The sequence below is a fragment of the Rhamphochromis longiceps genome, linkage group LG15 (assembly GCF_057381845.1).
Source record: "Rhamphochromis longiceps isolate RC_006_pf linkage group LG15, R_longiceps_female_GT1.1, whole genome shotgun sequence".
In the NCBI taxonomy this organism is placed as follows: domain Eukaryota; kingdom Metazoa; phylum Chordata; class Actinopteri; order Cichliformes; family Cichlidae; genus Rhamphochromis; species Rhamphochromis longiceps.
Genome location: NC_140571.1, coordinates 6,676,843 through 6,696,646, shown reverse-complemented (window position 1 = coordinate 6,696,646; position 19,804 = coordinate 6,676,843). Strand labels below are relative to the sequence as shown.

Here is a 19,804-nt window from a genome sequence, read left to right as displayed (position 1 = left end):
TGTCTTGACCAACTCACATGCAAAATTTTAGAAACAATATTGAACCCGTATTGCATCATCTTATTCTTTTGGCTGCTCCCTTCAGGGGTTGCCAAAGTGGATAGTCTCCCTCCATCATACCTCTCTCTAGCATCCTCTTCTGCCACACCAACCCTCTGCATGTCCTCTATCACTACTTCTATGAACCTACTCTGAGGTCTTCTTCTTTTTCTCCTGCCCGACAGCTCCATCATCGATATATTTTGTCCAACATATACCACCATCACCAAACTATACATCATAGCAGGTCTCACTATTCCTTTGTAAACTTTCTCTTTTACTCTTGCTGCTATTCTTTTGTCACAAATCACCCCTGAGACTGATCTCCACCCACTCCACTCTCTTTCTCCCCTCTCGTGCACTGTCTTGTTGCTTTGCATGGTTGACTCAAGGTCTTTAAACTCATCTGCCTTCACTACCACTACTACTTGTATCTGCAGGTTTTTCCTGTGTCCTTGAGGTGTGACTACTCATATGTGCTCCACATGTAGTTAAGTCAAAAATATGCATTACTGGACTTTACAGAGGTCTGTGCATTTTCCTGTTACTTTATGGCATTTGGCAAAAAACAAAGTATATTTTCAACTCAAATAAATTAAACCACAATAAAAAAACAGTTAAAATCATTGGCTGACTAAATCTTTATTTACATTTTATTAACTGTTTAAAACTGTTTTATTTTCACATATTAAGCTAAAATTCGTCCACTCTTCAATGTCAAGTCTAAATAAAATTAAACCAGTCCCCAAAAAGAAGTAAAAAATATCATTAACATTTGCGTCCTCGAGAGGGCGCTACTCCGCTACATTTGTACTACCATATCCGCACTGAACGTCCCACTGACGCTAAAAGACAATACGTGCGACCAATCACATATCAAGATCTAATACAGTAATGGCTCTAAGCCAATGGGAGCTTGCGAAAAGATGTTTTTCACTGTATGGGGCGGGCCTTAGTGGATGATGGATACGTCTGCTTTGAGCCCTCGCCAAATCTTCGGTGTGGACTGTAGTTGAGATTTTTGGAGGCTGAGGTAGTGGGACATTCGCTATTTTTTGGAGGAGAACAGAGCACGAGTCCACATTTGGGAAAGTCTCCTCATACGCATCGTTGGAGATTAACAACAGGTAACGAATAATTTGGCCTCTTTTAAATCACGTGATTTCTACATCAGCTACTGCAGATGATTCATCGCGTTTTGGGGGTATTTTGTACGTAATATATCGGTAGCGTACTTAACCTGCGCAAGTACCTATTGTAACCAGACGTAGTTGTTCTAACAAGGCAGAACAAACACCGCGTTTGTTACTGAAAGGTGTTATTTAGAGTTCTGGTCATACCTTCGCTGTGAGGCGCTTCATGGCGCCTATCTCCTTCCATATTATCCCTGTTATCACCTAAGCTACCTTCATGCCCCTTGCTCCTCGCGCGCGGATGTGTTTAGGTAGTTAGCATCAAAGATTTTGTGAAGCAGGTAAAAACCTGCCTAGCTTACATTGATTATCTAAATGAATAGACCGAGTTTCCTTACTCGTGGTAGCTGCATTGGGTTTTAGTTAGGTGAATGCTACCGCTGAGGTAACGGTAACTTCACATTAACGGTTGGTTCGTCTAAACACGCCATGGTAATCGTTGACTATTCAAACATCCGGCTCCGTTTTTGCGGGACAATACGTGTAGCTCCTTCCTGCCGCTAAGTTAACAAGTAGTATACGGAGATTTAAAAACACCACGCTGTTCAGAGTGAGTATGCAATTACATTTTCTTTCTATTTTTCTCCAGTCATTTGGCTGTGCTGACATGTGCTTTTAAAACCGTTTTCAAATAACTGGTATTTGTTTGATATAGTTTCGTGTTCGTGACTGGTTCACAAAGCTGTCTGGGAAACGCAGTCCACGTTGTTTGTTTACTGCATTTCAAAGAGGTTTTTAACCAGGGGTTTTAAACATAAGGCCCGGGGCCAGAATTGGCGCGGCAACTACTCCAAGCCGGTCGTTTGGACAGCTTTGGAAAATGTGTAGGTGGGGATAAATTTTGAACTTCATCAGGCTAAATACCCTCCTAGTGGTCATTTAAACAACTTTAAAATACTTAAGTAAAAGATAAACAAAAAAAGTTCACGTTTTTTCACAATCCACTGTGGAATTTTCTTTTTTTTAAATAAATAATTAAATTATTTAAATTAATTACAGGACACTGGACATTTAGTTACCAGTTAACTTTTTGTGCAGTTTTACACATTTATTTCTTACAGTTTAGACTCAAAGAGATGTGTTGAAAGACTTCTTTCATTTACTACATGTAGAAAAACTGAGAGGTACTGTTGAAATTCCACTTTCATTACTTTTAATTTCAATAACCTTATATGGCCCAGTTAATATAAAGTGAGTATGTTGCACATGATGTAAAATGAGCTTGACGTCTCTGGTTTAGGCTATGTTGGCTTGACAAAATACAATTGTTGCTCTCATGACCAGGATATTAAAGAAGAAGTGCTATTGGTGTAGTAACATAAATCTGTCTACATGCAGAACAGTACTTGTGTTTCTTATTTGCTTTCTAGACAACACCGTAGAATCTGTGCTTTGACGTATGGGAAGGACGTAGCTACTTTACAGACAAATGCAGGCAGACTGGAAAGAGCCAAGATTGTGCTGACTTGTAAAAACTCGGTGGCAACTAGCAAACGTATCTGTTCATGTCTGTGTGTTCAGTGCCACTGTTAACATTAATGAAGTATGCTGCTTTTCTAGAAGTTATTCTTTAAATGTCTCCTTTTGATCATAAAACACATCCAATATATCCACGGCTATCTGTGTTTGATGTTTCGAAGTACCACAACTTTGAGCAATACACACTGACTAATATTAGGACATCTAGCCATGTACTTGGGTTCCTAAGTGTCACTCTTAAATCTAATCATACGCCATAGTATGTGATGTCAAGTACCCATGACCTTAATCAGCGCCACTCCGCTTGTGGTGTTCTGCTCTCTATGTGAAAGGAAGGTAGGTCAGATAGTAATGAAGGACATCAGGACAGAGATAAAGTCATGGACAGTAGATAGTCCCAGGCTGTGCCCCTAATGCATACACTGGGATCAAAGGCCTAACTATTGTTGTTTCTAAAAGTAAATCAGTTTATTTCCCAGGCTGCAACAGTTGTTGTACTTCCATGTAGCTGTGAAGTTTTTTTTCATTCAGTGCAAAGATTTTTTGTAGGCTAGAGAAGACTTTGAGGACTTTAGAGCACAGCAGGCCAATTCTGCCCTTTCATAAATATTAGTGTGGTGACATACCACTTTAGATTCTCAATAGATTCAGGCCTGCCTAGTTGTAGCTGTTGTTGGCTAAACAGATGGATGCAGTGTCATTGCGCTCACAAGCTAACATAATGGTGGAGGTGGGAAGCTGTTGATGTGATTCTTATTTCTCAGTGTGGTGTAGGCCATAGTAAGTGTAGTCAGTGATAGCCCTGCTCGAGAGGTAGGTACATTCAAAACAACCAACCACTAACTTTTTCTTGTGGGTCTCTCAAACATCACTCGTTAGTTATTTATTTTGACACTCACCAAAGACATTTTGACCTTCCGCAAAATGAAATTTACCAGAATGGAGATAAAAAAATTTTTTTTACCAGTTTGTTTTAAAGTGCGTTGTAATTGAACAAAGCTTAAAATGCATTTTTGTTTATCAGACGTTTCTATAACTATTGATATGCAGATCAATCATTCTTTGTGCCTGTTTCCAGCCCCCAAAAAAACCTTGTGCAGGGCAGTATGAGGATCTTTTAATTTCATTTATTTATTTATTTATTTATTTTAATTTGGAAAAGGGGACCTGATTATACTTTAACATATTGATACATATCCATGTGGGTTGCGTGCAGAACAACCAGCATGTCTGGCTTTTCTTCGGTTATTTAAAAAAAACAAAAAACCCCTATGTGTGGACTCTGATGATGCCGCACCTCATTTGACTTGGCATGAGTGTTTATTCTAATATCATGAACAGAACGTAGATTTTCCAGTAATGTCGTTTCCGTTGCTATGTATCTCTGTTTGAAAACAAAGAGCTTGTTCAGTCCTCATGCACACAGCTACTGTACATTAACAAGAAGAGTTTTTGGAGCTACCTATCAGCTGAAGATTTTCTTATGAGACAGCTGTGTTCTTAGAATTAAATGCAGTTTCTGAGCTTCTGTTCTCAAATTAAGAACGGACACCTATACAATTTAATCCAACCTAGTACAACATCAAAAAAGCAACTGAGGAAATAAAATATTATTGTATTTGGTGATGCATGTTGTTTTGCTTTGCAGGTGTTTAGGTTATTGTTGTGTAGCAGCACATGTTGCGCACTTAGAGGCAAGTATAACGTTTCAGTTTTTAAAGCTTTCATGATTAGCAGCCACAAAGCCACATTTTAATGGGATTGTGCAGTGGAACATATATTAGTCCACATTCAGTATAAATTTTGGTGCAGACAGGAAGGACAATGTTTTGTAAGCTGTAAAGGGAAGCCCAGAGGCAAGCGTGTCTGTTTCTGGGGTGTGTTTTTTCCTGTCAGGCTCCTCGCTGCGTGTATAGTTTTATCTATAATCATCGGTGCCATGTTCATTGTCAGGCTCTCAGGATGTGCAGAACAGTGGCAGCTCTGTCAAACCCACTAATGAGAAGCCTTAATTGGTTGTTCTGGTGGGAGAATCTGCTCATTAGATCTAGCTGGAACTTAACTCTGAGCTTGCTGGAGTGCAGAGTGCAGAAACCTTGCATTTCCTTTGGCTTTTGTTTTTGATTGTGTTTTTTTAGCTGCTTCCGCAACCCCTGTGAATATCTGTATTGTGCATTCTGTGTCAGTTTACACCCCTAAAACCTATTTAACTGACCCACATTGACATCAGTTAGTACTAGCCCACTTCAGTATTAGATGCATCAGATCTGGTAGCAAATATAATAAATTGTACACATTATCGATCCCCTACTGTTATCAGTTGCTTGCTAGCACCTCTCTAATAAGCAATCTTACTCTTCACTTAGGATGGGTGTACACAAGACTCAGGGGAAGTAAGCATTTTTTAGATAGTCACTGCAAGTTGAAAGGCGTAATGAAGGAACACTGACACATGTAGTGAGGAAGTAAGAGTCAAACACAAGAGGAGAAAGAGGGTGAGAGTGCCAGAGAGAGTGAAAGATATTGCTTAACCATTCGGAAAGGCTATGGGAACATCCATGTGTGTGTGTGTTTGTGTGCTTATGTGTGTTTTCATCCTGACCCTGTGGGTTCAACAGAACTCGTCACATCAACTCAGACGCACACAGATAATCCTGCTGTCCTTCATCAGTTTGAATGAGTTGTGCCGTGTTGTTTTTATAAAGTAGCATATATTGGGGGGGGGGCCTTCACACATCCAGGTGACTGCAATTTTCTTACCCATTTTCCAGTGAATGAAAGTAGTTACTATAACCACAAAGCACACTCTGAGGCTTTCATCTTCTCCATGAGTGTAATGACATTTGGGGCAGTCACAACAGTTATTAAGGTGAACATATTGTACAGTGTGGCAGTCAGCCTCCACAGGCAGGTATTATCCTCTGTAGCTTTCACAGCCAGCAGGCACCACAGGACTCCGATTCACACAGAGAAGATCACAGAGGCACGGATGAATGGAAACTGTAATGCAGTGTTCAGCTTATTACCGCCACGGAGACGGTGAGTAGAGCAGTGTGCGGAAGGGGAATGAGGGATGGAGAAGTAAAGGGCGTGTTTGAAGGAGAGGGCAAAATGGAAGAGGGTAAGGTGAAGTCGTTTTTTTGAGGTTTAGCCACCTAAATGTCAAAAACGTCACATTTTCTTTTCTTAAATGCAAGCGTCCCTTGTAGTAGAATGGGACGCCCTTGTGTTGAAGGGCAACATCAGAGAAGAAAAAAGAAAGGGCAAACTGCCTTCCCTGGCAAGTGTCAAGCTCTGAAAGAAATGATAAAATAAAAACAGAAAGAGAGCGTGGGCCTGTGGATCTGGCCCAGAGCCAGACATAGTTAAAAAGAGATTAATCAGCAGAGGGTCACATTCTCAGAGAGAGGCTGAACAGACCAGAGGCAGTGGGTTCATCTTTTGAAAGCCACAGTTTGGGTCACAACACAAGACAGTCTTGGCACTGAGAGTATCAGCTAGAAAAGGCTGGTAATATTATGTTCTTGATACTGATATCATATCTTGCGGCATATCCTCAGGATTGCTTCCTGAAACTTGACAGTTGAAACTTGAAGCTGTTTTCAGGTTAATCTTCTCAGGGATCACTTCCATCATCTGTAGTTAGGTACTCTAAAAATCTATTCAATGAAAAAGTATAAAAGGCAAGCAAAGTAGCATAATGCATGATGACCTAGGGCTGTGTAAATAATCTGAACATGGATTAAAGAGTACTGTTATATTAATCATCAAATGTTCATTTGTTTATTTCTGTGAGTGCAGCCACACTAACTTGTTCTCATTAGCAGCCACTGACATGCTCTGGAGTTTGTAAAACATTTTGGAAAGAGCGTATTGAACCCATTGACTGTGAATTTGTGGGAAACTAACAGAAAGTAGGGTCAGTAGTTTTTCTCATTAGCCAGAAGTATTTGTGACAGAGTGTGGTAGTAAGGAGCTCAGAAACTGGCAACGAACAAAAGTCAAACATAATACCCAGTTTGTACATAAATATTCAGGTAATGAGACTTCTAAAGTCTTAATCAAAGTTATTGATACTTTGCTGTTTAAATTGAATCTGCCATTTTTCTTTCGGGATCTTAATAATCAAGACTTATCTTGACGGATGTACATGGTGAGGACTAGTTGACAATGTCTGTTTGTGTGCATCTTTGTGACGTCAGCACCTACTTTTTCTGCTAGCTATGTGCCTGCAGTCAAGTTTCTGTATACAACTTCACTAACTTCAGCATGACTAACTTCACTAGCAAGTATCTCTGCTCTCATTAGTGATGTACCTGTCATATTTGCCATGTACGAAAGAGTCTTGTTTTAGTTGCCAGCCTTGACTCTAGTTGCCCCCACCCTATATGTTTAAAAGTGAAATAGTACTGGGTCCACTCTAGTAATACAGCCTAGTATATTTATACATGAACAGTATATTTATACATGAACCTGACCCATTCAGATGTTGTTAATGTGGGATCTGTGGTCCTATGCTGGTGTACATTTGTGTAGGTCTTTGGCTATGCAAACTGAAGGACTATGGGTATCCAGCCATGTGTGGTGGGAATGCTGATTGGTTGAAAAGTTTGTTTGAACAGGAAAGAATGATGTTGGAGTTCACCGCATAGAAGGGGGCGGAGACAGCATGAGAAGCACAGACAGTTGTTTTTACCATTTGAATTTGCATCACGACAAAGAAGTTCATTGACTTTTATGACTTCTTTGTTCTGTTTGCCAGGGGCTTCACCATGACTGTAGAAAATATGGATGACCTCATAGGTTACCAAAAGTGAAGCCAAAACATGTCAACTGCCTCTGGTTGTTTGGCTATAGTATCGGTCATGACCCCCGACTCCTACGTGTTAGCTAGCAGGTCCTGCAATTGTGTGGTTTCACTGTTGTACAGGAAAGGAAGTGGAGCCTTGTTGTCAATCATCTACACAGTCAGTGGGGCTAAGTTAAAGGACCAATAACAGTGCAAACACATGTTTAGAGTGTTTAGAATATCCCACTGTACTGGATGTTTTACACGATTTTGACACCGTCCCCCTGGTGACAGTACACTACTACAACATACAGATGATGGTCCACAAAGGAGGCTTAATGGAAAAGATGTCTGAAAGTGGCGTCAGAAATTCATAAATACATGTTGTTTCAAACTTTGTTGCACTTGCTTTTCTGCTAGCTACCTGCTAATCTTCTTTAAAATGACATATTACCCACTTTTCATAGTCTTGGGGATAAGTGTTTTTTTTAAAGCCCATAATATGACCCTCTTATAAAGAAAGAAACAGAGGTCCTTTTTGACATGTAGCCTTTGTGTCATACTGTACTAGCAATGACTGCCAAAATATTACTGTAAGGGAAACAAAACTTCTGTATGACATAACACAGACACACATGAATGTACGGATGTTTTGCTCTGAGTAATTTCCTGTTTTGTTTTTTTGTTTTTTGTAATTTTTTGTAGATTTGTGGCAGTTTCTGATGAAAGTAGGATACGTTAAACAGGTACTCAGGGAGATGTGTAACCAAAAATGCAAATTAAAAGATAGAGGTATGGGAGATTGGTTGGAGGGGGAATCGGGAAGAGAGTTACTTCCTGTTTCCTGGTTGGAGGTCAGAGGTCACTGATCTGAGATTTAGCTGAAATAAAATGACTAAATAATCTGCGGGGTTATGTCATTTGCTTGGACAATAAGAGATGGTCACATAAAGATGTGTGACTATGTGTCTTCACTTTAAAGGCAACACGGCCTTGCAGTAATTGAGAAAATGGCACAATGTTCTGAAATTGAGGACATCTTGCAGTGTTCACAAAAGGGATGGCTAATTTTAGATTTCAGGGTTAAGGTTAGTAGTTACGAAATGAATGGCAGGGAGCTGTGATGGTGGTGTGTGCTCATGTTGCAGTGGTCTGAATGCTCACTGTAGCATGAATGGAGAACATGCTGATTACTCCTGACGAGGGCTGCTGATTCTTTTACTTGTCGGTCACTCTGTGGATAATTGTCTTTCCTAATGCACACAATAGTCTTTTTAGTCTATAAGTGATCATAAAATACAAAAAACCCTCTCATCACAGTCCAAAAACTGCTTATTTTATCTGAGCAACTCAGTAAAACTATGCTCTTATTAGTATGTGAAGAATAAAAATCGGCAAACATATGTAACCAGTATGTGTGCCAAACAGACTAAATGGTTGAGGCATGGCATGTTTTGGTAGTTTTCTGACAGACTGCAAGGCTTTTAGAGTCTTTCTAATCAATACTTGATGAGCCGTGCATCCTCTTTAGGCTCTGGCAGAAGACTAGGATGTGTTTCGCTCCATCTAAATCAGCTTGCCACACAAGGCGACCGTAACAAAGAGCCTTGATGACCATGAAGTCATTTGTTTTGCCAGAGCACCTGTTGTCACCACCCTCTATGGGATATACATTGCCATAGCAACACCATACCCACAGCTTGTTGAGCCGCGCAGTTTCACCGTGGGTTTCGCTCTCTTCATCTTTCACTCATTCTTTATCACCTTCCAGCTAATGCCTACCTTTTTCCTCTCTCCCTTTCCGTCTTTTTCACCCACCTCCCCCCCTCTCTTACACACACAGTAAATTGTATCTCCTCTCATGTGCACTTGTGTGACCCACCCATACTTTCTCCCTTTGTCTCTCATTCACACAGACTGGGCACTTGCGCCTGACTGCTTTAATCGCTGAATAGGGGAGTTTAGCATTTCACAATAGCAGTTATGAGCTGACCCATTATTCTCACCCCCACACAGAAAGAGAGGCTCAACCCGGGAAGAGTAGATGCATGAAAAATACCATATAATATGATTAATTTATTGCATCGTTAGTCTGTGTTATGGCATTATTGCATAATTTTTGATATGTCATGATAATAAAGCAATAAATGAGACAATATTTTCATTAGTTAGTAGTTAAATAATGCCAAAAATGACAGCACAAAAGCCTTATATTCACAGGTTGCAGTTTCTAAATTGCTTAGGCAATGCTGCTTCAACCCCCGTATAGTAAAAGCATATTCCTGGTGTTTCTAAGCATTGTATAAAGAAAATATAATTTATACGTATGTAAATGAAACCCTCAAGTAAGTATTATTTGCAGGGGCATATAACATCCATAGACAGAGGTAATGGACTGAGAACTAGCACCTGTTGAAGAGTAGAGTTTAGTACATGAGACTTGACAGTAATGATATAGTGACTAAAGTAATGACATAGTATTGGTCACTTAAGCATTACCCAGGAGGTGAATTTTCATTTGTTAAGCTCAAACCAAAAGCAAAAAGGCATCAAGGAACAATTGTGTCAATGCCTGTGTTTATTTCAAGCCAGTGAGGTTGACATCAGGTGTAGTTGAAGAGAAAGAGAGTTGGGTGAAGGGATGACTGACAGACCGGCAGGGAGACTGACAGACACACAAACATAAACAGGGATTATCCTCTGTGTAATCCCCAGTTTGAGGGTCAGAGTGCAGTGTACAGAAACAGGCATGTTCTGAATTTTCACACCAGCAGTATGTGTGTACATCTGTGTGAGGGTGTGTCAGAGCGCAGTAGTCATCACACACTCAAAGCTCGTGTGTCTATTAGAGATGCTGAGAGTATGTTTTTACATATGTGTAAGAATCTGCTTTGTGTGTTTGTGTATGCATGTGTCACTGGATGGCAGATTGACAAATCATACAAGAGAACGGCAGAGATTAGAATTGTGTATCTGCTTGGTTATTTCAAAACAGGGCTCTGTAACTATCAGCTGTTCGGCTGTGGCGGAATAGTTTGGAAAGCTTTTAGCTTGTTTGGATGACTCGGAGCGATCTGCAACTTTTTAATTCAATAGGCACAACTGCATGCAGTTCCGTTGATTTCCAGCACTGTGTGTTTTGGACTCCATTTGACTCTGTCAGAAACAAGCTTCGCTGCTCAGTGAAATGCTTGAAAACATTTCTCAGTGCACAGCAAGACAACGGAGTGAACCACTCATTGACTCAAACAATGAAACAATGCAGCTTTGACATGGTAGTCATTTTGGTAGTCCTTTTGCATCTATGTAAACAAGTTTTACATGTAGATAACACCTCTGAAGAGTTTGTAGGTTTTGTAGCAGCATTGTGTCTAGAAAAACCCAGCTCAGCATTTGAATGATTGTTCTGATATTTTTTTTATTGACATTCATGGTGCCAGTGTGATGTATCCCACCTACTAACAGGCCACCAACAGGCCAAATTAAAAAATTATTCACTGAATTATCTCTACTTAATTATCTTATGAAGCAGCTAGAATATATGGTGCACTCACCATATTTTAATATACGTTGTTGCTCTCATAAAAGCTCCTCCTTGGTATAATTTGCAGTGTTTCTGAGTTCAAATAGACATAAGAAGAATGTTTTTGCCCCTTTCGCCTGGCAGCTGTGACAATCATTCAGCTGGTACACATGAAATGGACATTGTAGTATTCAAGAATTCAGTGTGAGAACAAATCAAGAAACGGGCCCTTTGTTCATCCAGCACTACAGCAGCTGATAAGGGGAAAGCTGGAGGTTTGTCCTCTGTGCTGTGACAAAGTCCTCTGCAGTAGAAAAAAACCTTTGACGGTCAACAGATGCTGCAGACTTCAAGGTAGTATTTAGCTAGCTAGTTTTGGCTAAATGAGGAATCTGGTTCTCACTGACGTTCCACTATATGTGCGTATTTGGGTCCGCTGCCCAATAGTGCTGCACCCCTGCTTCCACCTCTAGAGACCAAATCTTTGAAGGTACTATCTGTGCTGCAGAAAATAAGTTTTCAAACACTTCAGGGATTTGCGCTCTTATGGGTGAAGGATCACCACTCTGGCAGCTTTTTCTGATTTCAGCTTTTAGGGTTTGTTTAATTCTGTTCAATAGGAATAAAACTAAAACTTTTTGTCATCATAGTGACAGAAAGTTTATGGTTCTCAGGACCTCAAAACTAAACAGCTGTGATTATTATTTTCATTTTAAATTAAGTTTAGATTGATACCTTGATGAAACAGTAGGTCTCAGGGCAGTTATCCAGAATATTCAGTCAGCATGTTGAAGATCCTGCCAGGAGTGTTCTAGTAATCCAAAAAAGGATTAATAGGTATGAGTGGGGTTTTTTTTGTCTTTGCTTTTTTTAAAAATACAGAACTTTGTAACTTCCTGACATTCACCGAAATGAATGAAAATAATGCTAAGGATGCTATCAGGGCCTAGAAATGAGTTTGTGGAAAAACAGTATTTATTATTATCATTATTATTATTAGTGCCATGTATGGATTTTAACCTGCATGGGTAGAAGTTGGCTGCTGGTACTCCCTTTGCTAGCATTAGCTGACTTCTACCCTTTTAAGTTTTACTTTTACTTTTTAAATTTAAGTTAGTTAGATTGATAGCGAAATTGTGAACAACGACATCCCGATGTTCTATGTTCCCTATGTTAGATGCTTGCTGGATGACCCAATGACATTTGCTACCACTGGAGAGATGTTCATATCAGCAAATTGATCTAAAGTGAAGGCTTACTCTCTTTACTCATAGCTTTTTAGAAGCGTCGTGCACAGAGCTTCGTTCGCGTTGGCTGACTAAACCCGAAACACTCGCAACCATTTTACTTACTACATTTTCGTGTACTGCTTGCCGCCTTTCGTAGGTCACCGAGCTCGCTTGAATGTTCATTTTTGTACCATACACGACAATATATGACCTCAGTTTCATGGTGGTATTAAAAATTATACGATCAAAAATTTTAAAGTCTGTAATTCAGTAATATTGCCTGACCATATAAGTCAAGTACAGTAATCACATGAAGAGGTGGAAAAGTCTTAAGTCAGTGTGTCAGTGTATCTGTTGCAAGTTGCAGTCTTCCTCATCTTTCAGAATCTGCCGAATCTGAGTAACTCTGCTTCATAGATGCATGCTTTGTGTTTTTCAGTGGTAGTATCATTGGAGGGTTGCTGTTGGTTCAGTGATGGTGGGAGTAGGGGGAGAAAAGTAGCTGTTGCGGTTGTTGTAGGTCCAGCATGAAATATCAGCTGCTAGTCTGATGTGCTATGAAACGGGTTTAGACACGGTCATAATCTCTATTGTCACGTAAGCTCCGTCCACTAATCTGTATTTTTGCTGTGGTAATCTCTTGTCTCCATGGGGATTTATTGTTGTAGAGCATGAATGCGGTTTCCATGGAAACCAGTTTGTCCTCTTTATTCTTTCAATTATGGCCCATAGAATCAGGAAGCGGGGTATGTTTTTATATTAGATTGAGGCTTGTCATATCTACTTTAGCAGATGAAAGTTAACAGAAATGTGTAGGCACTAGGTCGACGCTCTCTTTTCTCTCTTGTTGTACAGTTTAGCACCCACGCCTGTTTCAGCCTGTTGTAAATTTTTATCTCTTGGCCACAGTCCAGGCCAGGAAGTTGTCGTTACTATGATGACAACCCTAAAACCCAGTCAGACAGCAATAAAGTTGTAAGTGGAGAAGAATGTGTGTGTGTGTGTGTGAGTGTGTGAGACTCATGTGACAGCAGTCTAGTGTTTAAAAAGTGAGAACACTAACTCCCTACATGTGCGCATGGGTAATTTGGTAGAAGCAGGTAACGTAGGAGCATTTTCCTTGGAGATGTCGCCAGCATTAACTACTCTTTTTTTTCCTTTTTCTTTGTATTGTATATAAAATGAAGCTGGAAGGTTTGGCATTCTAAGCACACAAAGTAAAGGCTTAGTGTTTTAGTGTTTCAACAAAAGATTTTCAATATGAAAGCGAGAGAAAGACATTTTTTTTTCATGGTTTTTAAAATGTCATTGTTGGAAAGGAAGATGCTTAATTTCCTTTAGTGATAAACACTGTGAAGGAAGGAAGTGAAAGATTGTGAATTGATTGAAAGTACAACTTTGTATGAGCTTTTAGGCATGGTTTTCATGCCAAAAGATGTGAACAACAGTGTTGTGAAAATGCAGTTTTCATGCTAATGTCCATTAGTAATCCAGCATAGTAGGCATGTCTGTGAGATTGTTCGCTCTCCCTCTCTCTTTCCTTTTTGGATCCTTCTTCAGCCTATCTCCATTGCTGCTCTTTTCTCACACACTTTTCTTGACTATCTCCACCCCCTACCTTCCCATGCTCTCTCATTTTCTGCCCTCATTTCTCTGAGCAATCGTCCCGGGGGAAGCAGAGCTCTGAGGGAAAGAGAGGAGAGGATGTAGGAGAGAAAATGGCAATGACATTTTGTAGGGCAGGCATTTGCTAAGAGGTGGGAAGGGAAAGGAAAACGAATAGAAGAACAGAGGCAGAAAAAGTAAAAGAAAGTGCAAACAGAGGGTAAACAGAACGTCAGAAGAAGGAAGAGAGTTGCAGGGGGGGAAAGAAGGCAACAGAAACAACAGTAGGTAAGGTCATTAGTTCGTCAGTTAATTCAGCCATTCAGTCAACCGTTCATCTGTAAAATGAGAGGTGTAACAAGCTGAGTGAGGATTTTTATTATTGGCAGATTTCTACTGCTTTGATGGTCTTGTGCAGATCAATTAATTGAAGGAAGGTCACATTAAAGAGATGAGGCTGAATAAAATCAGAAAACCATATTTCTCTCAAGTGTGCAGCTGGCAGTGCTGTGTCTGAGTTTGTGTTTACAATGAATCTGCAGGCTATTTGTGCCTTTTTAGACATCTGGGTTATTTGAACGCTACTAATTGGCTGTGAAATAGGATGAAATGTACCACAGCACCCAAGCATTACAGTACATGCCTCTAGACAAATTCTGCATGAAAATCTCCTTGATGAAGCAACAAAACACATCTTCTGATGATTGCTTATACAGGAGTTTATGACTCAGAGTGTTTAACCCATATTTGACCCCGTTTATAAGAAACTTGGTCACAGTTTCCTGCCATAAACTGTCAAGTGCGTATATATGTCTGTGTATTTGAAGCGAGATTGTAATGTCACTGGTGTTTTTATATGGACTGTGGGAAGAGGAGAGAAACAGGAGGAGTGTAGAGGGAGATAATACGAGTGGGTGATTGGGGGGGGGGATTGAAAGGGGCCCCAGGAAGAGAGGAGAGAGATGAGTGCAGAGATTTAGTGAAAAAGAGAAAGAGGCACCCTGGACTGGAGAGCAGAAGAGAGAGTTGTGAAGAGGGTGAGTTAGATAGTTGTGAGAGAGGTAGAACAAGGTTGCTGGTGTTAAACAGTTGCGGATAAGGAGGGCAAGTTTAAAGCAGGCCTAAGTGGCCGTGACGAAGCTCCACTCTAATGCCAGCTCACACAAACGCACACTTAGAGCTGGCCCATTGAGAAACAATGTTTCAAATGAGTATGAACTGCAGTTGGTCTGTAGTAACAGAGCTGTTGTGATGACTGACATAGTGGAAAAAATAGATCTGTTGCCTCTCAAAATTGGTTTAGTCTCTTCGTGTCTGTGTGGTACAGAGTTATTTGGTTGTTTGGTTTGCATTGTACGCTGGTCGTATTTTTTTTTTTTCTTTTCTGCCGTCATAGTTTAGTCTAGTGAGACTGACCATGTTATTTTAAATGACGACCGACTCTAAAATAGACTTTTCCAGTAGATGCTACTCGTTGCATCTGAAACTACATCCAAATAAATGTTATAAGTAATACTTAATGTTATAACTCAATGCGAGTCTTAGAATCCAAGTCTTGTCACTTTAGTCGTCTTAGCACAAAGCCCAGGCAGTTATTTTAGATTGAAAATTTCCTGAATCTCCAGCTCCCTCATATCCCAAAATTGCTCTGTTGGAATAATATCTGGTGACTGTGGAGGCCATGTGAGTACAGAGAACTCAATGTCATGTTCATGAAACCAGTGTGAAATTGGTGATGATAGCAATTGTTATTATTATTAGCGAGATTGTTGGTTTGTGTGGAGCTATTATCCTGGTTGCTAGGTTTAAAAATGGTGGTTGAGATTTTGTTTGTGTAGGAGCGTCTTTCGTGACTCATTAAGTAATCCCACTGATGGGCCAGTTAGTGGCTCAGATCACATGGTGCTCCGGTGGAGTAGGTACTAAAAAGCACCTGGTACCAGGAACTTCCACCTAATGGAAAATCTAAAAGTCAAGTCAAACCAATTAGGTGCTTGTAAAATATTCCCCACAACACTATATCATCACTGCCAGTCTGAACCGACGCAAAGATGGGATGGATCCATACTTTCATGTTGTTTGCGCCAGTTTCTGAACCTACAACTCAAATAGTGCAGTAGAGATGGAGACTGAACAGACAGGAAACATTATATGTTGTCCAATTTTGGTGAGCCCATGTGAGTTGTAGCGCAAATTTCCTGTTATTCCTTGACAGGAGTCGCACCTGGTGTGTTCTTCTGCTGCTCTATCCCATCTGCTTCGAAGTTCGATGTGTTGTGTATTCAGAGATGCTTGTTTGCATACCCTGGTGGTAATTTAAGTGGTAATTGGAGTTACCGTTGCCTTCCTATCAGCTTGAAGCAGATGTAACATTCTCCTCTGACCTCTGATATCAACATGACCTTTTCACCTACAATACCACCCCCCCTTCTTTTTTTAAATCTATGACAATTCTCTGTAAACCATAGAAATAGTTGTGTGAGAAAGTCCCAGTAGATTAGCAGTTTGTGAAATATTTAAACCACTTCAATCACCGTTCTTACCCATTCTGATGCTCCTGATGCTCACCTTGAACTTCAGCTGATAGTGTCTGTATGCCTAAATTTACTGCCATGTGAGTAGCTGATTAGAAATTTGTGTTTATCAGCGCTTAAACTGACTTATCTTATTGTGTACTTGTTAGAGTTAGTTTTTTTTTTTTTAATAAAACAAATAGTCAAAATTTAGTAAGTTATCTGTCTAAAAAATAAAACAGCTTTGTGAGAGGATTGGAAGAAAACATCAAAGCATAACTTGTTCATTAGGTCATCTGTGTATTATTTTTGTGTAAAATCCATCTCATAAATGTACTTCACCACTGGAGAAGTCAAACACATGGATGTGGAGATGAGTCCCACTTATCAACAAATGATAATATAAAAAAAAATCACTTTTGTTGTGTAATGTCAGCATTTTAAAAGAACATTTTTTTTAAAAATCTTTTGTTCACCTGTCTGCACAGGAACATAGTGTCTATATCCTTTCTGATGTTTGCATGCTACACATACACCTCCTTCTCCCTTCCCTACCTCATTAGCCGATCATGCGTAAGGAGACCTGTTCTATTTTTACTCCCGCCCCCTCCCTACACACCACTGGTGCTGGGTGGGTGGGTGGGTGTGCGTGTATGCACGTCCTCTCTTATTGAAGGTGGCAGGGCAGAAAAAAGAAAGACGGAGAGCGGGTAAGATGGTCACAAAATAAAATGCAGACGATGTAATGAATAATAGAATCATAGGAATGAGGCCAGGAAAGCCTAGTCTGGGTGATGGAGAAAATAGGCTGGAAAAGATTCGAACAACTGAAAGCACAGTGAATGATGATGACTTTGTAGTGCTTGATTTATGGTTAGCTTTTAGCCTGAAGCTACTAGATTAAAGGAGGCTGTGTGTGCAGCCAGGTAGGCACCCTGTGTGGATGGATTTCCACATTCCTGACCTTAACATGTCCTTACTGTTTGTGTCATCGCCACATAGTGTTATTAACAAAATTTGCGTCACCGCAAATGAAAGTGTCTGTTTTGTGATAGGGTGTGTGTGGACAGGCTGCCAAAGATATTTGGGTTGACGAGTGTGTGTGCTGACCACAGCTGCAGGGTAAAACCAGTGATTCACATTGAGAAATTCGTCCTCTTTCTCTTTCTGTGTGTGTGTGTGTGTGTGTGTGTGTGCGTGTGTTTGTGTGATTGTTTGTAACCAGCTGTTGACCCAGATGAAACTTATTGTGTTGCATAATGACTTCCCAAACTTTCGTGTTTTTCTTTACTTGTGTAAAAACACAGTTGATGTCATTCATTAGCAGCTGTGAGCCAAAATTGGCTAACTTATACGAGCCTTTTTATTTCCTATGACATGTTTACAGACATAAGAGCTTTCTATTTTGTTTTATAGTCTGTTTTACCTCCAGTGTAGAAGAAGCACAGATCCCTCTCAAAGGAAAAAGAAACACAGAACCATGTGGCTCATTTATAAATGACGAAAATGTTGCATGCCATGAAAAATTGATATTCTTGCCCAAATAAGTGGTTGAATTCGGTCAGGTTATTCAGAATTTTTCAGTAATGTACAAAATTTGTATAATGCAAGGCATAACCAGTAAGCTAAAACTAAAGATCTATTTATTGTGTAAGTATCTGTTTAATGTGTTGCTTTTAAAACTTTAACTCAATGCTCTTTCATCGTTGTCACTTTTGCTGCAGGTTGATTTGTCACCATGACAACAGAAGCGGGCTCTGAGACGGAGGTGAAGGAGAAAGCTGAGGAGTCAGCTGCTGAGCCCGACCAATCGGAGAAGGCCACGGAAGATTCCCAGGAAGTAGCAAACGCTGAAGTAGAGGAGAAGGAAAGAGCAAAGGTGAAGGAAAAAGAGGGGAAGGAAGGCAAAGGAATATCTCGATACCTGCCAACATGGCTTAAGAAGCAGAAGTCTCAAAGCCAGGTGAAACTGGGTTCACACTGTTGTTATGTTATATTGTCACAACTCTGTAGGGAATTTTACTTAAATTATTTAGCAACAATCGTTTTTCAGGCTCATTTTAACTGCTGGTGCATTAATGAACTTTTATGTTAGATTTAAATTTTATTTGGGTTTTTTGCTAAGACCTCCCCAACGAAGGAGGACCCCCCTACAGAGGAACCTGTTAGCGAGGTGACACAGGAAGAGGAAGGGCCTACCCCAGAAGTGAACGGTCACGCTGAGGAAGTGGAAGAGAAGGAGGAAGTCAAGTCTGAGCAAGTGAAGGAAAAAGAAGCAGAAACTCATTCCAACGCCAGTGCAGACACTGAGGTACTGCTCACGGGTTCACTACAACACTACATAGCATATGCTTTAAAGTAGAGTCAGAAAACAAGATATCTAGTACTGTCAGGTTATAATGGTGATTTCAGAAAAAGAAATATAAACATCCCTTAAAAAATGGTTAAGCTTATTTTTACTTCTTTTTAAACTATGCCTGCTTCCTCCAAAATCTCATTCTGTCAGATGAAAAGCTCAATAACACTCAGATATCTATATAGCATGCAAACTGAAGAAAAGATGAAAAATCCTTGATTATGTCCAAAGGAACATAATCTGTCTGTCACCACTTCTACATCTGACTAATACGTGTTTTCTGCCAAGTCAGTAATGGTTTCAACACAGTTCCACCAGAGGTGGAAATAACCATGATACAATATTATCACAGCACTTCACTCGTGATATGATATTATTGTGATTTTTAACATTTTGATATATGGTTGATAGAGAGGTAGCTTTGTCAGGCCAAGTTTCCCCAGTGTCGGATGGTTTTTCAGTTGGACCGATTTAATGTCAGTTTGCTCGACTAATGTTATCTCAGGATGGTGATGCATGAGATGAGTATTACCAGAGTTTTTTACTTTATTTAATTAAATATTGATATTTGTTATTCCTGTATCGGTATTCTGTATGGATTTTTTCCACTAAAAAACAATGGTGCTAAAAATCTGGTATGAGCTCTCCGTTCTTTACAGCTCTACATCAGCTCATTGGCACAGTGTCAGTGGAAACAAAGTTTAGGTAACATATTATATTCAGACTTTTAGTATCAACCTTGTTTTATGTCAGAGAAGGAGACCTATGAAATGGGAGTAAAAGTATCCTGCAGCAGTTGCGTCGCTAATAACAGAATACATGTCTGTACCAGGGAATTGTGTGTACTTTACCTGATGGGCTGAGTGAATGGCTTTGCATTTCAGTCTCCTTATGCCTGTGGTAAATAAATTAAAAATCAGTATAGTCATTTACAAACCCTCATGGAAACACTAGACAGACTACAAGGCCAGTGTCAGTATTATTGTACCCTGTAACATATTCTTTAGCGGTCAGAGTGATTAAAGTTCCCCAACAGCATTCTGCTTTTGTTAACCAGCCACATATTGTGGTAAACACA

The 19,804-nt window shown here is 39.9% G+C and overlaps 1 protein-coding gene across 11 annotated transcripts in view; it reads left to right on the top strand.

Annotated features, from left to right (window-relative positions):
* The first annotated feature begins 991 nt into the window (after positions 1 to 991).
* Positions 992 to 19,804, top strand: part of epb41l2 (erythrocyte membrane protein band 4.1-like 2) — a 49,483-nt gene continuing 30,670 nt past the window's right edge. For 3 of the 11 annotated variants that reach the window (XM_085383320.1, XM_085383318.1, XM_085383323.1), the window contains exons 1-3: positions 1,000 to 1,166; positions 18,095 to 18,333; positions 18,496 to 18,681. In XM_085383320.1, coding sequence (XP_085239446.1) covers positions 18,109 to 18,333; positions 18,496 to 18,681 — 411 coding nt within the window. In that variant the 5' untranslated portion in view covers positions 1,000 to 1,166; positions 18,095 to 18,108. Of the gene's footprint in view, positions 1,167 to 1,298; positions 1,783 to 13,937; positions 14,146 to 18,094; positions 18,334 to 18,495; positions 18,682 to 19,804 lie in introns of those variants that run through there. The other 8 variants (XM_085383325.1, XM_085383321.1, XM_085383324.1 and 5 more) reach the window with 7 other exon arrangements.